This window comes from Cornus florida, unplaced genomic scaffold (genome assembly GCF_030987335.1).
Source record: "Cornus florida cultivar Cherokee Brave unplaced genomic scaffold, ASM3098733v1 CherokeeBrave_3.0.0_Hap2_Chr10, whole genome shotgun sequence".
Lineage (NCBI taxonomy): Eukaryota > Viridiplantae > Streptophyta > Magnoliopsida > Cornales > Cornaceae > Cornus > Cornus florida.
Window position 1 is genome coordinate 113,254,177 of NW_026775580.1, and position 24,591 is coordinate 113,278,767.

General features: G+C 34.4%; 2 protein-coding genes across 3 annotated transcripts; both read left to right on the top strand.

The window, feature by feature from the left end:
* The first annotated feature begins 11,747 nt into the window (after positions 1-11,747).
* On the top strand, positions 11,748-14,884 carry LOC132277278 (F-box/kelch-repeat protein At1g55270-like). The gene is made up of 3 exons (XM_059779091.1): positions 11,748-12,556; positions 12,642-12,768; positions 13,399-14,884. The coding sequence occupies exons 2-3, from the start codon at positions 12,742-12,744 to the stop codon at positions 14,656-14,658; spliced, it is 1,287 nt and encodes a 428-aa protein (XP_059635074.1). The 5' UTR covers positions 11,748-12,556; positions 12,642-12,741; the 3' UTR covers positions 14,659-14,884.
* A 1,795-nt stretch (positions 14,885-16,679) lies between these two features.
* LOC132277279 (uncharacterized) lies at positions 16,680-23,400 on the top strand. Of its 2 annotated transcripts, XM_059779093.1 has the most exons (8): positions 16,680-16,846; positions 18,136-18,251; positions 18,620-18,701; positions 19,995-20,054; positions 20,137-20,244; positions 21,175-21,220; positions 22,333-22,571; positions 22,908-23,400. In XM_059779093.1, the coding sequence occupies exons 1-7, from the start codon at positions 16,724-16,726 to the stop codon at positions 22,566-22,568; spliced, it is 771 nt and encodes a 256-aa protein (XP_059635076.1). In that variant the 5' UTR covers positions 16,680-16,723; the 3' UTR covers positions 22,569-22,571; positions 22,908-23,400. The 2 variants fall into 2 exon arrangements, with proteins under 2 accessions (XP_059635076.1, XP_059635075.1); XM_059779092.1 differs by lacking the exon at positions 22,908-23,400 and having other exon boundaries at positions 22,333-22,878.
* The last annotated feature ends 1,191 nt before the right edge of the window (positions 23,401-24,591 follow it).

Here is a 24,591-nt window from a genome sequence, read left to right on the forward strand (position 1 = left end):
TTTGATGAAGTGCAAATTAATTTATTGCAAATAGACATTTATTATATAGTCATTAATTACCATTAAGAATGGAAATATGGACTCTACAAAAATGAGTGAGTTAAATACACCATGTCAAAGGAATATGTTCGATGCAATCTTTTACATGATCTGTAATCTGTAGCATGAATATTTGTGAGGATTGTCTGTCTGACTTCATCTCACCATTGAATATATTGAATTTAAGTTCACTATGTGAAAAAAAGGCTTCCCTCTTGGAAATCATTTAAAACTTGGGAGTACAAGTCAGCTTTTGCAAAGAAATCAAATACTGAGATCGAAATTCCTTTAAACTTGGACCATTTTGAAGTTTAAATTGATAACTATATTTACAATTTTATTAGATGGGTAGTGTAGATGACTCTTGAATTTGATATATGTGTGTGTGTATATATATATATTTGTTAATATTTTATATCTCCTCTCCAAAAAGGGAATGTGAGCATCTTTCTTTACCTTATATTCCCGATAGTGCTAGATTTGGAATAGTAACTGATAAGATATGCAAAACCCAACTGGATAAGCAATTGCAAATCCTAGATTTGTAACCACAGCTTACTTTGAGTTGATGAGGATTGAGGATCCCATCCGTCCTTTATGTCATACGTGTTTGTTTCGTGGGAAAGTATTTTGTAAACCCCACTGCAATGACTTTCTTTAATCCTCACAAAGGCACTGTCCTAACCCAACCCATTGTACTGTCTCCAAAGTTGAGAAGACACCTTTCGACATCTCTTTTCCACAACTCCCCACTAAAAGAAAAAACATATCATGCCAACATAATGCATTATTGTACTCTCAATACTTTGTGAATTTGCGTTTACATTATCAACTACACAACGAGATGTTGAAAAACACTACTAGTAGTATATATATATATATATAAGCTTTGGCGCCGAAAAAGAAAGCATTCTTTTCAGAGATTAAGACCAAACAAGCAATCTCTCTTTTGAGGGACACAGAGAATGAAAGAAAGCAAAAGATTAATTGATGACATTTGTGGAAAAATATGAGCTAGATGAAGTACCTATTTTCAACAAATTCACATGCTCTTACGTTTTTCTTTTTATTTAATTTCTTTTTATGTCTGGAATCATTGAACTCTTGTACCTTGTTGCCATGCAAAGCATGAATCAATAATAAAAAAATAAATAAAAAGGGGGCCAAATCCGTGTTTTTTTTTGGGGGGAGGGAGTTTCGAAAAATATTAGACAAGCATTCACGAATGTCCACTATAAAGTTCGAGGTTATACCCTAATTTTGCCTAATCCTTCATTGAAAACGATTGCAAGAAAGGATTGCCCTAATATTTCTGGTAGTTATACTTAACTTTTGAAATTCCAAGTGATTCCTTGGATTATCAGATTGCCCTTTCTCCAGAACTTTCCAAAAGGTTTTTTCAATTCCATGTGTGTGTGATAAACTTTTCTAGTTGGTGCACTAATGAGTGTGGGTTTTTTTTATTTTTATTTTTTGCACCAAACAGAGCAATGAGTGTGGATTGATATGTAACATTGTTGGGCTTCTGGAACACTTCATTTCTCTGTGACATTTTAGCTGGACATAAATTTACAATCCTAATAATTATTTAACATAACCATGACCACCTAGCTTTGGTTATGGCATTAATTTGTCATGTGCTTCGTTTGCAGAAAATCAATGCAGTTGGAAGCATATGACATGCTATTTGCTATTGACAAATATAAAGTAGCAGAGACCAATGTGTCGTGACTCGGTGACATGTTTTAAAAATTTTGCATTGTCAAGTATGATACAATTTTAGATATATCTTGACTCAAGTACCTTACAATGTTGTGAGCTAAACTATACAAAGCGGGAGCGGGAGCGGGAGAGGGAGCGGGAGTGTGAGAGCAGCAAAATTATATCATAAATACTAAGAATTTGACTCTTTAAACGAGAGCGGAATCGAACTTGGAGTGTGAGAATAATACTTATTGAAAAGAATTGTGTGATTAAAATTGTGAATTCCATCACAACAATTATAAAGAGAGGTCACAGTATTATAAGATAAACAACCATCGTTGGTAAAATTTGGCCTTCTTAAAAAAAAAAAAAAAAAATTGAAAGAGTGATACTTACGATAATATTCTTGATTTTTTGAATCATATAACATAAAGTTTAGTGAGAATTAGATATCTTCTACAAAATGTAGGACATCCAATGAGAAAGAGACCCGCCATGGTCAGAGAAAACGAACAAAAAAAACTCTCCACTTTGAGACTGGTGTTAATTGAGAGAGACCATACAAGATGTGGAAAAGTAGAGTCATCACTTGCACATCTGCGGTCAAACGCAAATTACATCTCTCAAAAGTCAACCTCATCAACAGTGAGAAATCCTTTCCACATACATTCCTTGAACATCAAATTATTATTAGTCATATCCTCCACCCACAAACTATGATCACACTTTTTATTTTTATTTTTAATTCACTCATGATGATGATCCATATTCTCTCAAAAGCATAGATGGTGAGTGCTGTATTTTCATTTCCAATCACACTCATCTTATTTCACTTATAACATCTAATCATCTAATTTAGGGCCCAATGCCCTTATGATCAACAAAAAAAAAAAGTTGTAGGCCCAAGTTCCGAATGACCAAACTGGCCTCTGTGGAGTAGGCAAGTTATGTGTCATATGGTTGGTCAAACAAACCGAAAAAAATTCATGCTTTAAGCATTTGGTGGAATTGATGAACGGTGGGACCCAGATTTTTTGGACCAATTTTTTCTTTTCGTTTTTTTTACTTGGTCGGTACTCTTTTAATTTTAAGGAAGACCTCGCTTCCATTTCCTCCCTTAATGCTTACTTTGTTTGAAATGCTGGATTTGATGAGATTTATATTTAAAAATAAGATTTATTTTATTTAAAATTATATAATTATAAATTAAATTTGATAATTATAGGATTTTAAATACCTTTTTAATTGCGTTTTAAATCTAGTCTAAATAGCCAGGTTAACAGGATAAATATTCATTATTCATTAATTATATATTTTCTTAATTAACCCTCCAACATCTTCTTGTAACTCTTCTTCTTATTAAACTCTATCCTATTAAATATTTACTACCATATCTCATTCTCTAATGTTTTTCTTCTCTTCTCTTATTTAACTAAATCAATGCTACTAACTCGTCGTTCTCTATATAATAATATCATTATTTGAATACGTGTGTGTGTGTATATATATATATATATATATATTCCTCTGAGTGTTGACAATATTTTTGTTTTTTAGATATACTTTAATATCTTAAATTGCGTTTAACAGATTGATCCTCTTTAAGAAATCGATTTCTCAAAATTACCGAAAGTCTGTGTTGCACCACCACTTTTGTATTCTTGTACTTGAAATATCTACCATACAGAATTTTGTAACCAAAAATCATACTCCAATCCTTCATAATTCACACCAATTTTTATTTTTTTTGTCTAGTATACTCCAATATCTTAAACTACGTTTAACAAATTGATCTACCACCAGTATTCTTGTATTTGAAAAATCTACAATACAGAATTAGTCTGCATTTAACAGATTGATCTACCACTTTGAAAAAAAATTTACTTATAACAAAAAGTCATGGAAGCAGAATTTTATAACCAAAAGTCATATTATCCAATTCATCAGAATTCACAGATAAGTCATTTATATATATATATATATATATATAAACCAACATTACCAATATTATCTTTAATAATTGTTCTTTTTTTATATAAATAAATTTCATGTTTCAGAGTTCCATCACGTAATCATCCTATTGTTTGTGTTGAGATTTTACCTCTTGTAATTAGAGATTATATAGATTGTACAGCTGTAGTATTAAATTATTTACTCCTTGATTTAAGGCTAATTGGTAGGTAATTAGTTTCCCGTATAATTAGTTACCTATTTTAGCTAGGTATTATTCTATAAATTGAATGTAACACTATCGTGAATAATATTATATAGAGATTTAATTCTCATATTCTTTATCTGAATTTGAAGATGGTATCAGAGTCATCCTTGAACCGTACCTTTGAATCTCTTTAAATTTACCTTTTAAATACACAGACCCATACACATACATTCATACAACAAACCCATACACATACACATAAATTCACAAACCCATACACATACACATACATTCACCATAACCACCACTGATTGACGCCTGTCTGCCATCACATGCTAGAAATCACGCCCGCTGCCATCACAAGCCGCAGCTGAACCACTGCACTGTCCATCACCGTCGCCGAATCTTCTTCGTTGTCCATAGCCGTCGCCGGTTTGCTCTCGCGGCCATCCCATAACTGCCGACCCAAATATTGAATCCTCTGGAATGAAATCAGTTTCTATTTTTGTTCAATCTGAAGGTGTTTTTAATACAGGGATTAGCCTTACTGAATCCAATTATGACGTTTGGTCCCAACTAATGGAGATGCATATTACTGAAAGGAAGAAACTCTCCTATATTCGTGGCAAGACTAAACCACCTGTTGAATCAGAAGATGGTTATGACAAGTGGTACACCAAAAATCAGAAAGTGAAGCGGTGGTTATTAATGTCCATGACTCCAGAAATTATGAAGCGTTATTTACGCTTACCCACTGCCCACGAAATCTGAAGTGCTCTATCAAAGACCTTTTTATGATGGGAATGATGAGTTACAAGTTTTCGCTTTGAACTAAAAGGCCTTCACCGCCAAACAAAATAGAAAATCTCTATCTGAATATTATAGAAAGCTAACTGAGGTTTTTCGAGAAATGAACCATCGAGATAAAGTGGTTATGAAAGATCCGGATGACATTGAAGCATATCGGAAGTTTATCGAGCGACTAAGGGTTCACATCTTTCTTGCCAGATTGGATGGTGATTTTGAACAAGTTCATAGAAAAATTCTACGCAAAGATCCAGTTCCAGACTTGGAATGCAACTCTGAAAGGGAAGTCCGAAAACTCTGACGCTTCAGTCATAATGGCTCGAAACAGGTCTAAGCAAAACTGGCAGAACCGTACTAAACCCAGTCAATTTAAAGCCACCAAAGGTGCAGACAAGTCTACCTACAAATGCACCCATTGCAATCAGACTGGTCATACCAGAAGTCACCGTTTTGAACTTGTGGGATATCTGAAATGGTGGGATCATAGCCGTTGGAAGAAGAATTAGACGAAGATCTCCACTACAACAGTTGTTAAAACAGAGGATGATGGTGCTGAAAAGGCCTTGGGGTTGGTAGTAACTGGAGATAATGGTGGTAAGGTTTTAAATATTTCTACACCTGTTGTTAATAGTGCATGGATAATTGATTCTGGTGCTACAAATCATATGACATTTAATTCTAGACAGGTCTTCCTTCTTAATTCCTCCTCACAATAATTTGTTTTTACTGCCAATGGTACTTCGACCCCAGTTATTGGGGAAGGATCTTTAACACTCACTGATAATCTACATTTAGATTCTATTTTAGTTGTTCCATCTTTAGCTTATAATCTTTTGTCAGTTTCCCAAATAACCACAGCTTTATCTTGTGTTGTAATTTTTTGGCCTGATTTTTGTGTGTTTAAGGACATCCAAACAAAGTAGACGATTAGTTGTGGTATTAGGCGAAGGAAGCTGTATTACTTGGACTTGATGTCAAAAAGTTCCGACAAACTACGACAAACATTGACAGTGAATGGTTCTGAGGGGGAAAAAAAGAAATCTGAAATCTGGCTGTGCCATCGACGTCTGAGGCATGCTTCCTTTGGTTATCTGAAAAAATTATTTCCTAGTTTATTTGAAAATTTTGATGGTTCTAGTTTCCGTTGTGAGGTTTGTGAACTAGCAAAGAGCCGCCGTGCTTCATTTCCATTATGTTTGAACAAAAGTCTACTTCTTTTTATGGTTATACATTCTGATGTTTGGGGTTCGTTCAAAGTCATTACTTTAGGTGGATTACATTGGTTTGTTACTTTTATTGATGACTGTACCAGGATGACCTGGTTGTGCTTCATGAAATCCAAAAGTGAAGTGAACTTATTGTTTCAAAAGTTTCATAAAATGGTTGAAACTCACTACAATGCATATGTTCAGGTTCTCCGTAGTGACAATGGTGGAGAATATCAGAGTTTTGACCTTCAACAATATTTAGAAGCACATGGAACTATTCATCAAACCATTTGTTCCAATACACCCCAGCAGAACAAAGTTGCAGAGTGAAAAATCGCCACTTGTTAGAGGTTGTTCGTGCTTTATTAATAGAAACTCATATGCCATTTATCGTATTGAGGAGAAACACTTACCTCAGCAGCATATCTAATCAATCGAGTACCTTCCAGCTCTATTGACTTTCGAACACCATTGCAGGCTCTTACTGACGCAGTTGTTGCCCCAACCATCCCAAATCTACCTCCTCATGTCTTTGGTTGTGTAGCATTTGTACACCTCCATAAGCATCAACGCAACAAGCTGACTCCTTGAGCGTTGCGATGTGTTTTTCTCAAATATGCTACTCATTAAAAAGGGTATCGCTGTTATCACCCTCCAACTCGATGAATGTTTATCACCATGGATGTTGTCTTCTATAAAGACTCGATGTATTTTTCCTCTACATCTGAACTTCAGGGAGAGTACCAGAAAGAAATTCAGACTTTAGATTATGATTATCACAGTTTTGAATACGGTGATTCTAGTGGTGATGACTCACAAGTTGGACCAGCTAATCAGGAATCAGGCGAATTGGATTTGAGTGGTATAAGTTTGGATCAAAGTGGTGATGAATGCCCAGAAATGAAAAGTATAGCGCCAACCCCACCATCGTCTGAATTTGAGTCCCTTGCAACTAATATATCTAACCAATCGATTGCCGAGGATGTTCCTGATTTAGTGCCTGAGCCACTCAAAAAATAATTACCACAGCGTCACACTAGAGGTATTCCTAAACCCATATATGAACCCGAACTTTCTAGTAAAGTTAAGTTTCCCATGAGTCATTTATGTGTCGAACCATCGTTTGTTATAATCAAAATTTTCATTTGTAAATCAATTATCTACTGTAAGTTTGGATCAAAATGATGATGAATACCCAGAAATGAAAAGTATGGCGCCAACCCTACTGTCGTTCGGGTTTGAGTCCCTCGCAACTTATATATCAAACCAATTGTCTGCTAAGGATGTTCCTGATTTAGTGCCTGAACCACTCAGAAAACAATTATCACAGCGTCACACTAGAGGTATTTCTAAACCCACATATGAACTCAAATTTTCTAGTAAAGTTAAGTATTTCATGAGTCATTATATGTCGAACCATCGTTTGTTAGAATCAAATTTGTTATTTGTAAATTAATTATCTACTATATCTATTCCTAACAGTGTACAAGAAGCCTTAGTTGACCCTAGGTGGAAAACAGTTATGAAGGATGAAATGAAATCCTTACAGAAAAATAAAACTTGGGAGCTCATTGATCCTCCCAAGAAAGAAACCAGTAGGATGTCGATGGATTTACACTGTGAAGTATAAAGCCGATGGTATAGTTGAATGCTTTAAAGCAAAATTGGTGGCAAAAGGTTACACCCAAACCTATGAAATCGATTACACAGAGTCGTTCACACCTATAGCCAAAATCAACACAGTTCGGGTTTTATCATTTTTAACTGCGAACTTGGATTGACCATTGCAACAATTCGATGTGAAGAATGCCTTTTTGCATGGTGAATTATCTAAAAAAGTCTACATGGATCTCCTACCAGGATGCATGATACCCGAAAAGTATAGTCGGAAGGTCTGCAGGTTAAAGAAATCATTATATGGGTTGAAACAGTCTCCGAGAGCATGGTTTGGAAGATTCACAAAGTTGATGATAGCCTTTGGCTACCTTGAGAGCAATTCAGACTACACATTATTCCTGAAGAAACAACAGGGTAAGATTACTGCACTCATTGTGTATGTAGATGACATGGTGGTTACAGGGAATGATCCTGAAGAAATGAAGGCTCTCAAGAAGTACTTGTCCAGATATTCGAAATGAAAGATCTAAGTCCTTTGAGATATTTTATTGGGATCAAAGTATCTCGATCTAATAAAGGAATCTTTCTATCTCAAAGAAAATATGTCTTAGATCCATTACAAGAAATTGGCATGACAGCATGTCAACCAGCTAAGACATCAGTGGAAGAAGGATTGAAGTTATGTGTTGAGTCCAACCAAGTACCTACTAATAAAGGAAGATACCAAAGACTTGTAAGGAGATTGATGCACTTAGCATACATGAGACCGGATCTGACTTATGCATTGAGCATTGTTAGCCAGTTTATGCATGATCCTGGAGAGCAACATATGAATGAAGTTATGCGCATTTTGAGGTATCTGAAATCTGCTCCTAGAAAAGGAATTTTGTTCACTAAAAATGCTGGTTATTAAAACATAGATGCATATACTGATGCTGACTGGGCTGAAGCTATAGATGATAAGCGATATACTTCTGGTTACTTCACTTTTGTAAGAGGTAATCTTGTTACATGGAGAAGCAAGAAACAAAATGTTGTTGTTCGCTCGAGTGCAGAAGCTGAATTCAGAGGTATGGTGCTTGGACTTTGTGAAACTTTGTGGTTAAGACTTCTTTTGTGGAATTTAAGGTTATCTACCTGGGCAACCGATTCAACTATATTGTGACAATAAAGCAGTATGTGATATTGCCCATAATCCAATTCAACATGATCGTACAAAGCATGTCGAAATAGACAAATTTTTCATTAAGGATAAGTTAGATGGAAAAATTGTAGAGTTGCCTAAGATTCGATCTGAGGATCAACTAGCCGACATTCTCACCAAAGCAGTCTCAAATCAAGTGTTTCCAAAATTTTTAGACAAGTTGGGCATGTGTGACATCTATGCACTAACTTGAGGGGGAGTGTTGAGATTTTACCTCTTGTAATCAGGGATCATACAGATTGTACACTATAGGATTGAATTATTTACTCCTTGATTTAGGACTAATTGGTAGGTAATTAGTTTCCCAGTTATTGTATAATTAGTTACCTATTTTAGCTAAATATTATTCTACAAATTGAATATAACACCATCGTGAATAATATTGTATAGAGTTTTAACTCTCATATTCTTTCTCTGAATTTGAAGAGTTTGTCTTCTTGATGTAACTTTGGAGTATATTTTACAATAAAATAAATATTTCATTTATTATTTAAATAAGGGCAAAAATGGTGTTATATTATTTTTATTCAAAATCCCATTTTAAATCCAATTTGTTCCAAACATATAAATAGAATTTTATTTTAATTTTAATTCCTATTCCAATTCAGATTCATTTTCCAAATCCTAAAATAATTTATTCCAAACAAGACGATAAGGATTACCTTTCATTCAAACATCGAATTCGAAGAATGCTTTATTATTTTATTATTTAATTAAATATTATTATATGAATTATACAATAATATTTTTTTCGTTCCATATTAAATATTTATGTTTAAAAATTAAAATTTTTAAGGAGATATGTAATTAATGTATTGTCCCATTTTAAAATTATCAACTTGTCCTTTTTAGTTTAGATATGTATAATTACTAAGTTTGAAATTTTTTTAAAATATAAAGGGTAATGATGGAAAGATAAGATTTATTTGTTTTGACTTTTCAAAGTTCAAAATGAATAATGTCACAGGGGTAAATTCTGAACACGAATCTAGTAGCCTGTGATGGCACTAAGCCAGAAATATGAAACACTTTTCTCTGAATTTCTAACTTAGCTCAGCCAACTCACACTTGCTGCCTAGAACACACAGCAAGCAAAACACTCCCACACACAAATATAATTGCAAGAATGTAAAGGCAATAACACCCACGAATTTACAGAAACACAAGGCTTCCAACCTTTTACTATTATTCACAAAACAGTACAAGGAAAGGCTTTAACTTGTAGAAGCATACAAGAGTCTCTCATAACACAACTCTGTGTCTCACTCTCAATCTGCCCTCTCTGCAGAACCCACATTAGCAATATATAGGCAAACTCCCAAAACTGCCTACTAAAGTGGTGGATGACACCCCCATCCACCCACAACTACCCACTAAAGTGGTGAATGACACCCCCATCCACCTAGGGTCATGTTGGCACCCACTAAGTGTGCCAACACTACATATGTAGTTGACAAGCCCAATTACTAGTTTGTTGGCATGTTCTGCTCATGCCACGTGTCCACAGGAAGTTGCATTCAGTATAGTGGAAAAAACCACCTCCAACCGCCTGTGTGTTGTCCTCTCAAATCTATGCCACATGGATGAGAAGTTATTCATCACACCCCCACTCCCCACATGAGTGGAAAGTGCTAGTAACTTCCCCTAACCAACTGAGCCCACTTAGTGGGAAGTGTAACTTCCCCCAATCAACTGAGCCCACTTAGTGAGAAGTGTTAGTAACTTCCCCCAACCAACTAGACCCACTTAGTGGGAAGTGTAACTTCCCCCAACCACCTGAGCCCACTTAGCCATCTTCTGTAACCATAAGCCATATCTGAGTCCCCTGAGCCAACCTTGCACGCTGAGCTTTGCCTACGCCCACTGCCTTGTACCCATGTCCCTGACTTGACTATGCCACACGTACATGACTTGTGTGGTCCATGCTTTAAGCAACATCTGAGCCAACCTTATGAACTTAGCCCGTGCCAAGCCCGCTAATCTGCACCCACATATAAATGTCTCAAAGTGCACGACATCCAAATCGAGTGCCGTCTGCGCCAACCATCTTCTATGACTCAAGGTACCTCCCATAAAGATCTCGAGCCAAAACTCCAAGCTTCACTTTTTCGCCATTTTTACGAAAATGCCACTGGGCACCCCCAGTGCACGCTCACAGCATCCCATGGCTGTCAGGGGGCTTGTCATGGTCCCAACCCCGTAACAGATAATTAATTTGGGACATCTAAAAATGAAATATTGGACTACTAATATGGGACAAAAATAGTATAATTTTTTAAAAATAAATTCAAATACAACAAGAATACAACAATATCTATCATATTAATATAATTTAATATTTTTTTTAAAAAAATCAAAAGTATATGTAATATTCTATATATAAATTTAAAATAAAAATTATTCAACATGTTATATATATTATTGTTAATGATTTTCTATGAAACTTATGACAAAAAAGTCTAGAATTATCAAATCTATCATGTTATATATATTAACAATTTTTACTATAATATTATGTTACATATCTAAATCAAAATGTTTTAAAAGTATAAAATATATGATTAATTATTTCGGTAATTGTTCAATATATGTGGATCGGAGAATTTTACATATTCGCTCGTGAATTATGGAATGCAGGCCTAACATTACTTTCATTGAGATAAAATATATACGTAGAAAGAGTAACGATAAACTCTCCTTTAAATTAGTATATTTTGAACCAAAAAAAAATAATATTTAAGCAATTTCACTATATAAAAAAAATTAATTTAAAATATCATAAAATAAATTATTTTAATCAAAAGATAGAATGTGTAAAATGTTAACTTGTGATTTATTATATATAATCATATAATAAAAGACAAGGAATTTATCAGGGAAATCTAAAAAAGTTATCTTCAAGGAAATTCTGGAAAAAAAGAAAAAAAAAATCTTTAAGGAAATACAATATTAAATATAGAAAGTTATTAGATATACGAGTATGTCTACAGCACCCCTTGTAAAGGTCTGTGCGCTTCATAGTCTCGCTCTGTAACTCTCTCTCTCTATACAGTTGCTATCTTTGAATTAATTTGTGATTCTTGTTTGTTTTTTCAATTAAAACCACAGACAAAGTGTCATCACATACAGCAACTCTTTCTCTCCTCCTTTAATGGTTTAGGTTTGCTTTTTTTCACCCCTCTCTCTCTTTCGTCTCTTCTTAAACACACTCTTGTGCTTGGTAGGTTGTGCCGTTGGATTTATGGGCCCAATTTTCCACTTAAGATTAATGGTGAGAGAGAGAGGGTATCTCTCATCTCTTTTCTTCAGTGCTTTTCTTTACCCATTTTCTTACTGTCTCGCATTTGGTGTTCTAGGGTTCCTATAAGGATAAGATTTGGGATTTGTGCTTTCTCTCTCTACAATCCATGACAGTTGATTCTCCGTTGTTTTCCATATGGGATTTTTTTTTTCAGACATGGTTTCTGAAAATTGAGAAATTTGATATTTTTGGGTCTGAGGTTTTGAAGATTGAAAATTTTGGTATTTGGATCTGAATTTTGATCAGCCTGTGTTGAGTCTGTTGACTGTATACTCTGTTTTGGTGCTCGGTAATAGAGATTCGCAAGTTGGGGTTTAAATTTCTGTGGCGGATTGTTGGTTTTTTGAGGTTAACTCTGGAATTTCTTGGGATCCCTAAGCGAGTTTATAAGATTAAGATATGGTGATCATTGCACGTCCAATCGGACTATTTCAAATCGAGAATTTCAATATTGTTTCTTTGGAAACTTAAGCCAGATTTTTATCTGATTTTCTGAGATTGGATTTTTGTTTATGAAGGTGAATTTATACTTTGTAGTGACTTTGTGGCAGGTTGGCAGCTAGGTTTATGAGTTCATTTCTAATTTCTATATTTTCATTGCAGGGTTTGATGGTTGATACATAGCCATTTGATTTTGAATCTGGGCTTTCAAGCTGCATTGATGTTCATGAATTTGGAATTGGGAGCTATTGAATGTTAAAGAATGGACAAAGTGATTCAACCTCCTCTGGTAATTTTCGTTTTTCCCTTTCAGCTTTTGTCAATACCATAGATATAGGTTAAAAAAAAAAATAAAATAAAATACCATAGATATGTTTTCTGTGATCTAATTCACTATAATCCCAGAATAATCCCAACTTCCATTTATTTGGTTTTACCATTTTGAAACTGCCAAAATATTTATGTTAGACTAATCTCTATGTCAATTAATGAAATTCTATATTTGTATGTGTGTTTTATATATATATATATAAATCTCTTTTTCTTTATACATATAAATATATATATTTGTATGTGTGTTTTCATCTATCTTAACAATGACTGATGCTTAGTCTGGTTATTAAAGGTATTAGAAATATAGCTCAAAAGTTTATTGCAAGTGTTTGTGGAGTATGAACATTCATGGAAAAGAAGCCATTTTTTTCCGTTTTTTATTTTTAAGGGCACTAATTCATTCTCTAGAATGAAGGCATGATAGAACGCACATGAAGGTGGAATTTGTGATTATTGCCTTAGATGCTGACACTAGCATAACATATTGTGGTGAATTGTTGCTTTGTTGAGAAAGAGAAAATTAAGGTGGGGTGGTGGAAACTTACAGAAAAAGAATTAAAATGTGACCGTAGTTGTATATTTGCAGGTTGATACAACAGCATGTTTTTGTAGAGTAGATGCAGGCCTCAAAACTGTTGCTGGAGCGAAGAAATTTGTTCCTGGGACAAAGCTCTGTCTTCAGCCCGACATCAAACCTTCTATTCATCCATCTAGGCAGAAGCCAGCGCGTGGCGACAGAAACCGGAGCCAATCCCCCCTGCTTCCTGGACTTCCTGACGATCTTGCTATTGCTTGCTTGATCCGGGTCCCAAGAGTTGAGCACCGTAAGCTCCGGCTAGTCTGCAAAAGATGGTATCGTCTTTTGGCTGGTAATTTCTTTTACTCGCTTCGAAAGAGCCTTGGAATCGCAGAAGAATGGATATACATCATGAAGAGAGACCGAGATGGTAAAATCTCGTGGCATGCCTTTGACCCCATATATCAGCTTTGGCAGCCTCTCCCTCCCATCCCCAAGGAATATTCTGAAGCTCTTGGGTTTGGATGTGCTGTTCTCAGTGGCTGTCATCTGTACTTGTTTGGTGGCAAAGACCCAATGAAGGGTTCCATGAGGCGAGTCATTTTTTATAGTGCACGGACTAACAAATGGCACCGTGCTCCAGATATGCTTAGGCGACGACATTTCTTTGGCTCTTGTGTCATAAACAATTGTTTGTATGTAGCTGGTGGGGAGAATGAGGGGGTGCATCGGTCCTTGAGATCAGCTGAAGTTTACGATCCCAACAAGAATCGGTGGTCCTTCATTTCGGATATGAGCACAGCAATGGTGCCATTCATTGGGGTTGTTTACGACGGCAAGTGGTTCTTAAAGGGGCTAGGATCTCACCGACAGGTTCTAAGTGAGATGTACGAACCTGAAAATGACAGCTGGTACCCTGTTTATGGCGGAATGGTTGCAGGCTGGAGGAACCCGAGTGCTTCCTTAAATGGGCATCTCTATGCTTTGGACTGCAAAGATGGCTGCAAACTTAGGGTTTATGATGAAGCGACTGATTCCTGGAGCAAGTATATTGATAGTAGGATGCATTTGGGGAATTCCAAGGCTTTTGAGGCAGCCGCACTTGTCCCTCTCAATGGAAAACTTTGTATTATTCGAAACAATATGAGTATTTCAATGGTTGATGTGTCAAAATCTGGAGATGCAAGGGGTGCTACTGCAGAACATTTATGGGAAACTATTGCCGGGAAGGGACAGTTCAAGACATTGGTCACGAATATCTGGTTGAACCTTGCTGGTAGAAACCGCCTTAAAAGTCACATAGTTCATTGCCAGGTTCTTCAAGCCTGAAGATGGTACTCTAATCAGACGAAAGATGGACTTGGTGTGTTGTATCTCCTAATACATTGTGATCTGATAGGAGGCTGTGTCATGCTTATAAAGAACAAGTTGCCAAGCTTGTGGCAATTCATGCACACAGAAGATATGTTGTTAGTATAATTTAAAGTTTAAATGATCATATGTATCATCAATAGGCTCTAGATCAATGAGGATGCTTGTTTTGGTTTGTCATAAATATTTATAGGATACACACACAATTACATGTTCTGAAAAATGAGTAGTGCAATATCATGAACCTACCAAATCTTTATGCTTGCCGTAAAAGCTGCCATTGCCATCATTCAAGTAAGTTTGTTATGCAAGTTTGGGCCATTCTCGAATTAAATTGGTTGCTCTCATTGTTAAATCATGGGGCTTATTAGTTTTAAATATAGTTAGCCTGACAAGGACTTGCACGAGCAGAAGCGATGGCTTAGAGTGGTGCTGAAACTTTAGGCTGTGACAATTTGGTATCAAAATTTCATGTCAAATAAAAGTCTTAAATTTTAGGCTGTGACAATTGGTGTCGAAATTTTAAGTCAAATATCCTAAACTTTAGGCTGTGACAATTGGTGTCGAAATTTTAAGTCAAATAAACGTCATTCTTGTGGCAAGATGTTCCATATCACTGCAACAATTTTACATTGCAATAATTTATTATGCAACCATTTTAAATTACTTGTCTAATAATTATCTTAAATTACTTACGCAACAACTCTACATATGGTCATTTTTTATTGTATATGGTCAGTGCCCAAGTCAGAGAAATTGGTTTTATTCCAAGCCATTTTTTATTTTTGTAATCATATTCGTAATTTTTGGATTTTTTTTTTTGAAAAAATAAAAGAAGCGTGATAGAGAGAAATAAGGAGAGAAAATTATATGCATTTTTTCAGCAATAAGATCAAAATGTATTAATTATTCGGAATATATGGCCAGTGCCCAAGTCAGAGAAAATGTTTTCTTTTTTAAGCCATTTTTTATTTTTGTAATCATATTCGTAATTTTTGGAATTTAAAAAAAAAAAATAGAAAAAAAAAATGTGTGATAGAGAATTTAGAGAGAAATAACACAAGAGAGACAGAATAAATGGTTTCTTTTTTAATTTTAAAAGCAAAAACAAACACGCCCTTAAATATTGCTAAAGCTTGTAGCATGACTGCTTGAGTTCAAAAATTATTATTCATCATGTATTCACTTCGCCGAGCACAGTGAGGAGAGAGAAAAAGGAAAACAGAAAAGGTTAAAAAGAAAAAAGAATTCATTTTAGTTTCATTTTGTTATGTGAATTTAACCAGCTCTAATTGTCTAAAGTGTATACTATATTTGTCTACTCTCTCTCCTCTCTCTCACCCATATATTATATATATATATATATATGTCCAATTTAATGCAAGTGACCCACGGCCTTTGGGCCTTTTAGATGTCATAATTCCTTAGCGGTGCTTAATATTGTTACCATCTAAGTATCGTTTTTCATGTATTTAATCTGGGTTGTGGGTTTTTGCTTCGTTTCCATTTTATACTGCACACAATATGCTTGTGGTTATGCCTCATAGAGATGTTTATATGTAACAACACGCATCTATGCACAGTTCAATACCCTATAGGCGATTAAGGACACAAACTCAGGAAAAGAAAGGTAAATTGTTTGTGTTAACAATCTGCCATGAATTATGTATTGGTAAATTGCTCGGGTAAACAATGTTGTTACGCTGATCTGACAGTTGAAACTGGATTGAATAATGCAGTTATTGGGACACCGTTGATAGTCTGTGTTTTTTTTCTCTGAGCTCGGCCAACATTATTGTGTTTGGTTCCTCTCAGGAAAAAATAGAAAGAAAAGAAAAGAAAAGATGCTGAGATTGTTCGTTGCGAAGGCCACTCAGAAACAGAACCCACTTCACCTCACCCAATTCATTCCACTGGCAAGTTTTTCCACCTTTCCATTGTGCACCAATTTGATTTTTTTTTTTTTTCCCTGAATACCAATTTGATTTTTTCATTTGACTTTATCTTTCTGCTATAGAGAGGAATGCATAGTAGAAATAAAAAGGCAATGGAGTTTGTAGCCAAAGGGTGGAGTGCTTTGAAGGAAGTTGATAGAGTCATTGATTACGCAGAACTTAATGACAAACGTCTCATCCCTCTCCTCAGGGTAAAATAATTTTTTGTAAAGAAATTATTATTATTATTATTATTTTATTCTGTTTAAATGATGTTTGTATTGATGCATTTGACAACCTCTGTGAGGGGTGTGATGTGAGCGAGCACTGACAGGCTACAATGTGTCATGATCCCACATCGTGTGGGAAAGTGAAGTGCTATATGTAGGTTCTACACCCTTCTATGACACATCGCATTTTAAAGCCGTGATGGTCATGAACCTACCAGAAAACGTGTTTAACCTGGAATAGTAGCAGGATGGGTGACCCATTGGGAAGTCTCTGGTTGGGGGGAGCCAAAAACGGACAATATTGTGTCTGAATAGGGTGAGGGTTGTTACAATGCATGTGTTTGTCTGTATGTCAATGTTTTTCACATTGACGTTTATCATCCTCCTTAGGTTGTTTGGTACCCTTGAGATGTCATTTCCTCTTCCTTTATGCATATACTAATTTACATGCAAACATGGAGATGATGGTACATAGATGACGAAGTTCAGCGTTTCTCTTATTGCTTTATTCTTTAAACAGCAAGAAGCAGTAAGCTTCATTGATTATTGTTATGATTCCAGTTAAGTTTATGCCTGTGGTGATTCATTTTGTAAGAGCAGAACTTGTGCTTGTTGAGGAGTTGCTCAATTAAGGATGAAGTGTACGATGTTAATCCCCCTGTATTTTTTTGGATAAGAGGGAGATCTTTAATTTTAACAATTCTTTTGTAAATTTCTTGGGAGAGATGAGCTCATAATTTGTTTGCTGCTGTTGTTGTTGTTGTTGTTGTTGTTGTTCTTCTTCTTCTTCTTCTTCTTCTTCTTCTTCTTCTTCTTCTTCTTCTTCTTCTTATTTGGCATTTTACTGAATTAATCCTATGTATGAAAAGGAAAAAAAAGATAGCTCAATTTAATTTATTGGATTCCTATGCTGATTAGGAGATGCAATTATTGTTATGGTTTAAAATTTGGATTTGAAGGTAGCAAGTTTTCTATTGGACAAGTAACTGTCATGACAAATTGAAAATTATGAAGAAATATTAACGATTTTACTGTTAAACTGTGGTTTTGTGGACTCTTAAAATGAGTTCATTAACGTTGCCACATCTTCTGTTTTTTGTTTTATGTAATTTGGAATTTCTATTGTTAATGTCTGTTTAAGAGTTAGGTTTTCATCAGTAATTGGCTTAATTCTATGCTTTCAACTTCCAAATATTGTCTTTCTTATTCTGCAATTTTGACCATGGAGGAAAATATGTCAACATTTTTTTCTTGTGCAAGTTTCACATCAGACAGCAAAGGAGAACTTTGAGTTGGCTCTGGAGGCTGACAACACAAATACCAATGCTAGACTTTATTTGTCCAAATTGCATTTCAAATACCATGTCCCAGGGGCATGTAAAGCTATGTAAGGAACTTATCACTTTCCTCTCTGTTATTTTTCCCCTTCAGTTTTTGTTACAGTCGCTATAGATATTTGTGTATAAAAGTCACTACAAAGCTCGTATATCAATATACATTTAGATAAGCAGAAGAGGTAAAAGTCGCAGATTTTCATTTTTCAATTCACATGGATTATAGACTATTCTGTAGTGCTGTTAAATATCTTCTTTTTTTTCTTTTTTTTCTTTTTTTTTTTCTTTTTTTTTTTTTTTTTTTTTTATATGCAGTAATCGATTTCCCATGATTTGCAAAATGCCTTCACTATGTTTGTTACTTGATTATGTATATCTAGATGGACATAATTTGCAATCTTTGCCTTTCTCTTCATGATAGAGGAGCTGCTTTGTTAGTGGAAGCAGCGGATATGGGTAATCCAGATGCACAGTATGAATTGGGTTGCCGGCTGAGAGTTGAGGTCAGGCTCCCTGTGCATAATATTTCAATTAATACATGTTGATCCGTTTGTTTTTAGAATCGTGATCTTCAGATCTTTGATTTGATTGAACCCCTTGGACTTTCAATGAAGGCATTCAATAGTTTTGTTTTGTTTCGAGAGGTGTTGGGTTGTTCTTGATATTTCTGTACTATTTTTAAAGTACTGTTGAGATCGTTTAGTGACCTTTGATTTTTTCTTGGTATTTACAGTAATTTAACGGTTTTTTCTACATAATGAGCACTATATGCTTCTTGATATTTATCCATCATTTCATATTCCATGAAGCTTTGTTCCGTGTTGCTATAAGGATAACTTAGTCCCGGTCTCTGCTTGCTGAAGCATATGCAGCATCTAATCTTGTAAGCATTGCAGTTGAAGCCTGGAAAGTTGGGTATAAGCTCTATGTGAACCCACCATTCTCGTGCAAACTAAGAAATCCACTCAAAGCTAATTAAAATTGTTGCTTTTAATCCATACGATGCTTCAACTTCCATGCATACTGCAATTTCTTTGTAAAGTGTAAATCATTTAGTTTAGTTCTCATCTACCTTAGTGGTATTAAATGGCCAATTGTCCATGGCATTGTTGAGATTAGTCACAATTGCATGAGTGTGATCCTCTCTCTCTCTCGCTCACATGTGGGTGAACATTTCTCCCACTTGCAACAAATCTTCATAGTTTTTCCTTTATTTCTTTCTTATTCATTTAGGTATATGTAAAATCTTACGTAGATTTTGTTTCTGATCATGGGCCAATGCATGCCAGTATGCGTTTCAGATAAATTTTTTTTTTTTTTGGGTAAGAGTTCTGTGTTCATCCAAACCCATCAAATTGGATTGTTATTATATTCCTAACAAGCTTGAGATACCTTTTATCTGATTATTGTCTTGTAAATCGCAAAGCACTGGCGTTGCTGTCTAGGTTTGTGCTCTTAGTGAAGTTCAGATTATTTCAGGCCTAGCTTACAAAATATTGTACATTATCATCAAGTTGTGTAAGCAATTTCTTCTGGAAACCATTTTTATTTAGTGTTGCTATTGTGAGAAATGTAACAAATCACTGTGGTTTTGTGCTGGCTTACTCTCATCCTCTATGCATTTTATTTATTATTACCTGTTTTATGTATGGTTATGACTTAAAAAGCCACGTGGCTCACATACTTCTGATTGTTTAGTCCCTCACTTATTCTACTTTACACTGGCATCTTCTCTAATTGAATAATTATCTTATGTTCTTTTTTTTTCTTTTCTTTTTTCCTTTGTATTTGGATAGAATGAATATGTTCAATCAGATCAGCAAGCTTTTTATTATTTGGAGAGAGCTGTTGATCAGGTATCTTTCCTGAAGGCACAGTTGTCTTAGTTATGCTTGAAAAAATATGTCTCGAAATCTTATTCTACTTTCTATCTTCTAGTTGAATCCAGGAGCTCTTTACCTTCTAGGTGCTGTATATTTGACTGGGGATTGTTTGAAGAAAGATATTGCCTCAGCAATTTGGTGTTTCCATAGAGCATCAGAGAAGGTATAAGAAACTGAACTTTCTTCTCATTGAAATGTATTTATTAATTAAGTAGGGATGAACTAGCACAATTCAAACTATATTTTAGTCGACAACAGGGTTATATTGCAGCTGCTAATGAACAGTGCCAAGCTGAGTTATTTTATTTTTTTCCTATTCTGTTTGGCTTGATCAAATGAAACGGTGGTCAAGCTTGGCTCAAGCTAAAGGCGAGCTGTGAAGTTTGGCTTGTTTTGTTCAACCTCAGTCAGCCATGTTCAGGCTCGGGCTTCAGCTTGTTTCCACATATGACTTTGGAAAACGGAGGGCTCGTACCTTGCACACAAGTATATCTTATTTATTCACTTAAATAGACCCTACCGAAAATGTATGCAAACCCCAGCCCCATAATCCATATATCAAATCATAATTGTACTAGCAAAAATCAATACCAAGGGTTGGAGATTAGAGTACCCATCAAATACATTTTTTTTTTTTATTTGGGGTGGGGGGGGTGACATTGGTGAGGAAGTGGAGAAAAATGCAAAAAAGACCCTTGCGAGGTGTGAGTTCAACAGAGAGAAGAAGTAATGGAACAGTCCTCTCCCTGCCTGTTCCTCTTCTACATCCCAATACAAACGTTTATATACAATCTCAGCTCGAACTTTGTTTTCCCTAGATTAATATTTTTTTCAAATTAATTGGTAGTGGAGTTTCAGTTAGAAAGTGATATTTTTTTTTTTCTTTTGATAAGTAAAAATTTTATTACTAGACCGCACCAAAGGGGATGTAGTCCGGGTACACACGGCATACACTGAAGCAGAACCTTTATGCACCTTCTAGATTAGAGAATATGGACATCAAATACATTAGCTCTACTTTGAGCTATGAATATTAGTTGACCTACTAAGAATTCTACTTTGATATGATCTCACCTTCTTTGCATATATGCAGGGGCATGCTGGTGCCGCTATAGCATATGGGTCCCTTCTACTAAGAGGTTAACTCTTCCTACCTTAATATGCTTTTCTTATTCGAATTATGTGCAGATACTTTATAACAGTTTCCTTTCCTTTTTTGGGTTAATGTTACTTTTTAGATAAAATTGTTCTTGAATTCATTGTCCATACCTTGTTGGTTGTTATTGCCAGATACTTATTTTGATTAAAATTGCACTGCATGCGAAGTCTTCTGTAAATAGCATACATTTGATATTGTAGGGATGACATCTACTAGTTTTTGCCATATAGCCCAGTTGATGTACACATGATTGGTGCTCAACACTCCATAAACCCTTGTCTGCATGATTGGTAATTGGGTTAATGCTAAAAACTCACCTTCATTTTGATAAATAAGAAAATTCAGTCTTCCATAAGCGAAAAGAAGGAAAAATATATAGATGATGGATATTAATATTCAACTAGTTCACATAACTATATAAAAAATTAAAATAAAAAGGAAAGGAATTTCAAATGTTTACGCTCATTGGGAGAATGGGAAGCCTATGATATTGTGACCTATTGGTTGAACAAATATTAGGGTAGTGGGATGGGTGAAGATACACAAGTAAAGAAAGTAGGCTGATTATTCAAGCTGAATGAAATTTATCCATTAGATACTAGCTATGCACCCTTCTATTTCCATCCAATTCTTCAGCCGACTTTCTTCAGTCTTCTTAATCGCAAAGTATATCATTTTCTTTGTAGTTTTTCTTTTCTATCCATCCAAGGATATCTTTCACATATAATTTAAATAATTTTTTAATTTCCATTATATAAAAAGAAACTAAGATATATACTTGAGAAGTTGGACTTTGATGATATCTAATTATATAAATATATATATATATATATTTGAACTTTCATGTAAAAAAGGTGTAAAATAAATTGTTATAAATAAATTGTCAAAGTATTATAGAGAATATAGATTACAAATAGAAAGTTTGCTTTGCCCTCACCCTGCAATAAACCCTAAAATAAATTTTTTTAGATCCACCTACAATTTATCTAGCATAAATCAGTAGTTCCTACTCAATTTGTGTTGGCTATTTTTCTTTCTTTTCTTTTCTTTTTTTTTTTTTTTTTTTCTTAGCTGCATACCCGCATGTCTCAGGTGTTGAAGTCCCAGAATCTCTGACAAAATTCAACTCAAAAAGAGCTTCCGGTACAAGAACATTAAGGAAGAATGAGGGAAGCCCCGTGCAAGATGGAGTAGAGAAGGCAAGAGAACAGTTTGAAATTGCTGCAAAAGCAGGATGTGATCTTGGATTTAAATGGTTGAAAAGACTTGAGGAGGAAGAGAAACGTCTCCAAGCTGCCGATACTCCCCCATCTGAATTGGTAGCGTAGAAGGTATGAATTCAAGACTCAACTTTGGAGACCTAGAAATGCCTTCTAAGAACATGAATATTTCATGTTTGAATATCTAAGCTCGAAATTGGATTAGGTTGTTATCGCGAACGTTGCTCTGAAAATTATGACTGCCCTTATACAGATACTTTTTTGTTGAAAAAAAAAAAAAAAAACACGTATGCTGCCTTGTAATACTACTTAAATGAATTTCGTCCATGGAGTTCTATATTAGTGGTCGTGTTATATAATCAGGTTTGTGTATGTTGAAATGTCATAATAAAAGAGATCATGTATTCAATTGTGTTTATGCTTGGTATCTGATAAAAGGTTTTACAGGATTTAATATTGGAGGATGATTAAGGATTTGTTTGTGTTAGTAAGACCATGATTGGTGCCAAAAGAATGAGAATGAAAGTCGAGGTTTCTGAGTTGGAAGCAAGTGGGTGGTGTAAGTGTGACTACACATAAATTGGTGAGTCAGTTTTTGAAGTTTTGGTGAAGATGGAAACTCAAAAGAAATAGTAGCAAGTAGTTTGGTGGTGAAGGATACATCATCATCATCATCCCATCCATCGTTGGTATTTGAGATAGCAGTGAGTGAGTACCTACCTGCCAACAACAAAAGGCATTTTGTATGTATGTGGTGCCTGCTATTTCGTGTAGCTTTTTCTAAGCAAATTAAGTGCAGAATGTCAGACCCAAATTAAGCTCACATCGAGGCAGGTTGGTACACTTGTGTCCGTGAAAGTTAACACATCATTACCTCAACAATTATATGGACATGGACATAGCTCCATGTGAGCTGACCTTTCATTGGAGTATTTTAAAATTAGTGTCTCAGATTTTGAAACTTTAGCATAGCTTTCTCATCAATGCTTGGTGCCAAAAAATATACTACCATAAAAAAGGGTGGGAAAGTGTTTTATCTGACCAGGAAAAGTGGTGCAGGTTACAGAGATACAAGTAAAGGTGCTTTTGTCCAATTAAAATATTACTCTAGTTGAAATGGTCATTAATCTTTCTTACTGCACTTAAGGGTAGTTTTGATATTTAGAATGTATCTCACTTACTAATCCTAGTAGTAATTATGCAAATCTTAAGGGAGGCTAACTACAATTTTTTTCAAATAGTTTTATGAACGGATAATTTGGACCAAAACTTCATTTTTTGTTGATATTCGCATTCTACTTTTCTCCAATTGCATTTCATTTATCTTTTTCTTTTAAATGAAATGACAAGATAGTCCTTGAATTTATTAATCAATCATTCTTTAATTTATAATGTCATAATTATCTTTTATATAACTTTAACATTTTTTTTTACCTTCTTTACTATTTTTTTTTTCTTTTTTCTTTGTCTTTTTAGGAGGTCCTTTCAAAGAAAATAATTTATTTCATACTAATAATTTTATTTTTAACAGTCAAAAGAGATAATTTATTCCAAAATGACGTTTTTTTTTTTTTTTTTTTTTTTTTTTTACAATCCAAAGAGATATTTATTCAACAAAGTTATTTATTTATTTTTTTCAGTCAGGTTAAAAGAGATCATTTTTTTTTTTTTTTGGATAATTTTTTATGAGTCCTCTCAAACTAAATAATTTATTGGATAAAAATAACTTTTTTTTAATCCTCTTCTTTTCAAACTTTGTCTTTTTAGAATCTTGACAAAAGAGATAATATCTTTAATAAATATTTTTTGGGTGAGGGTTTTTTCATGTCAAAAGAGATGAATTTTAATGGTTACTTTTAATTTTTCGGTTAGGTGGAGGTCATTTATTCAACATAATTTATTTTTTTTTATTATTTTTTTTGGTGTTTTTAAAAAAAAAATTATTCAAATATTTTTTTTATTTTGTCAAAAAAGAGCTAAAATATTAAAAATTAGAGATTATGATTATGATTATTTACTTGTAAAGTTAAAATATTATGATTATTTACTTGTAAAGTTAAGGTTGGAATTGTTATTATTATTATTATTATTATTATAAGACATCTCACTTATAATATTTAATTTTTTTAAA

Coding starts and splice junctions, on each gene's coding strand:
- LOC132277279 (XM_059779093.1), top strand. CDS start 16,724: ATGCATAGTAGAAATAAAAAGGCAATGGAGTTTGTAGCCAAAGGGTGG. Junction 18,252..18,619: donor CCAGGGGCATGTAAAGCTAT/GTAAGGAACTTA, acceptor TCTTCATGATAG/AGGAGCTGCTTTGTTAGTGG. Junction 20,245..21,174: donor TCCATAGAGCATCAGAGAAG/GTATAAGAAACT, acceptor GCATATATGCAG/GGGCATGCTGGTGCCGCTAT.
- LOC132277278 (XM_059779091.1), top strand. CDS start 12,742: ATGGACAAAGTGATTCAACCTCCTCTG. Junction 12,769..13,398: donor AAGTGATTCAACCTCCTCTG/GTAATTTTCGTT, acceptor GTATATTTGCAG/GTTGATACAACAGCATGTTT.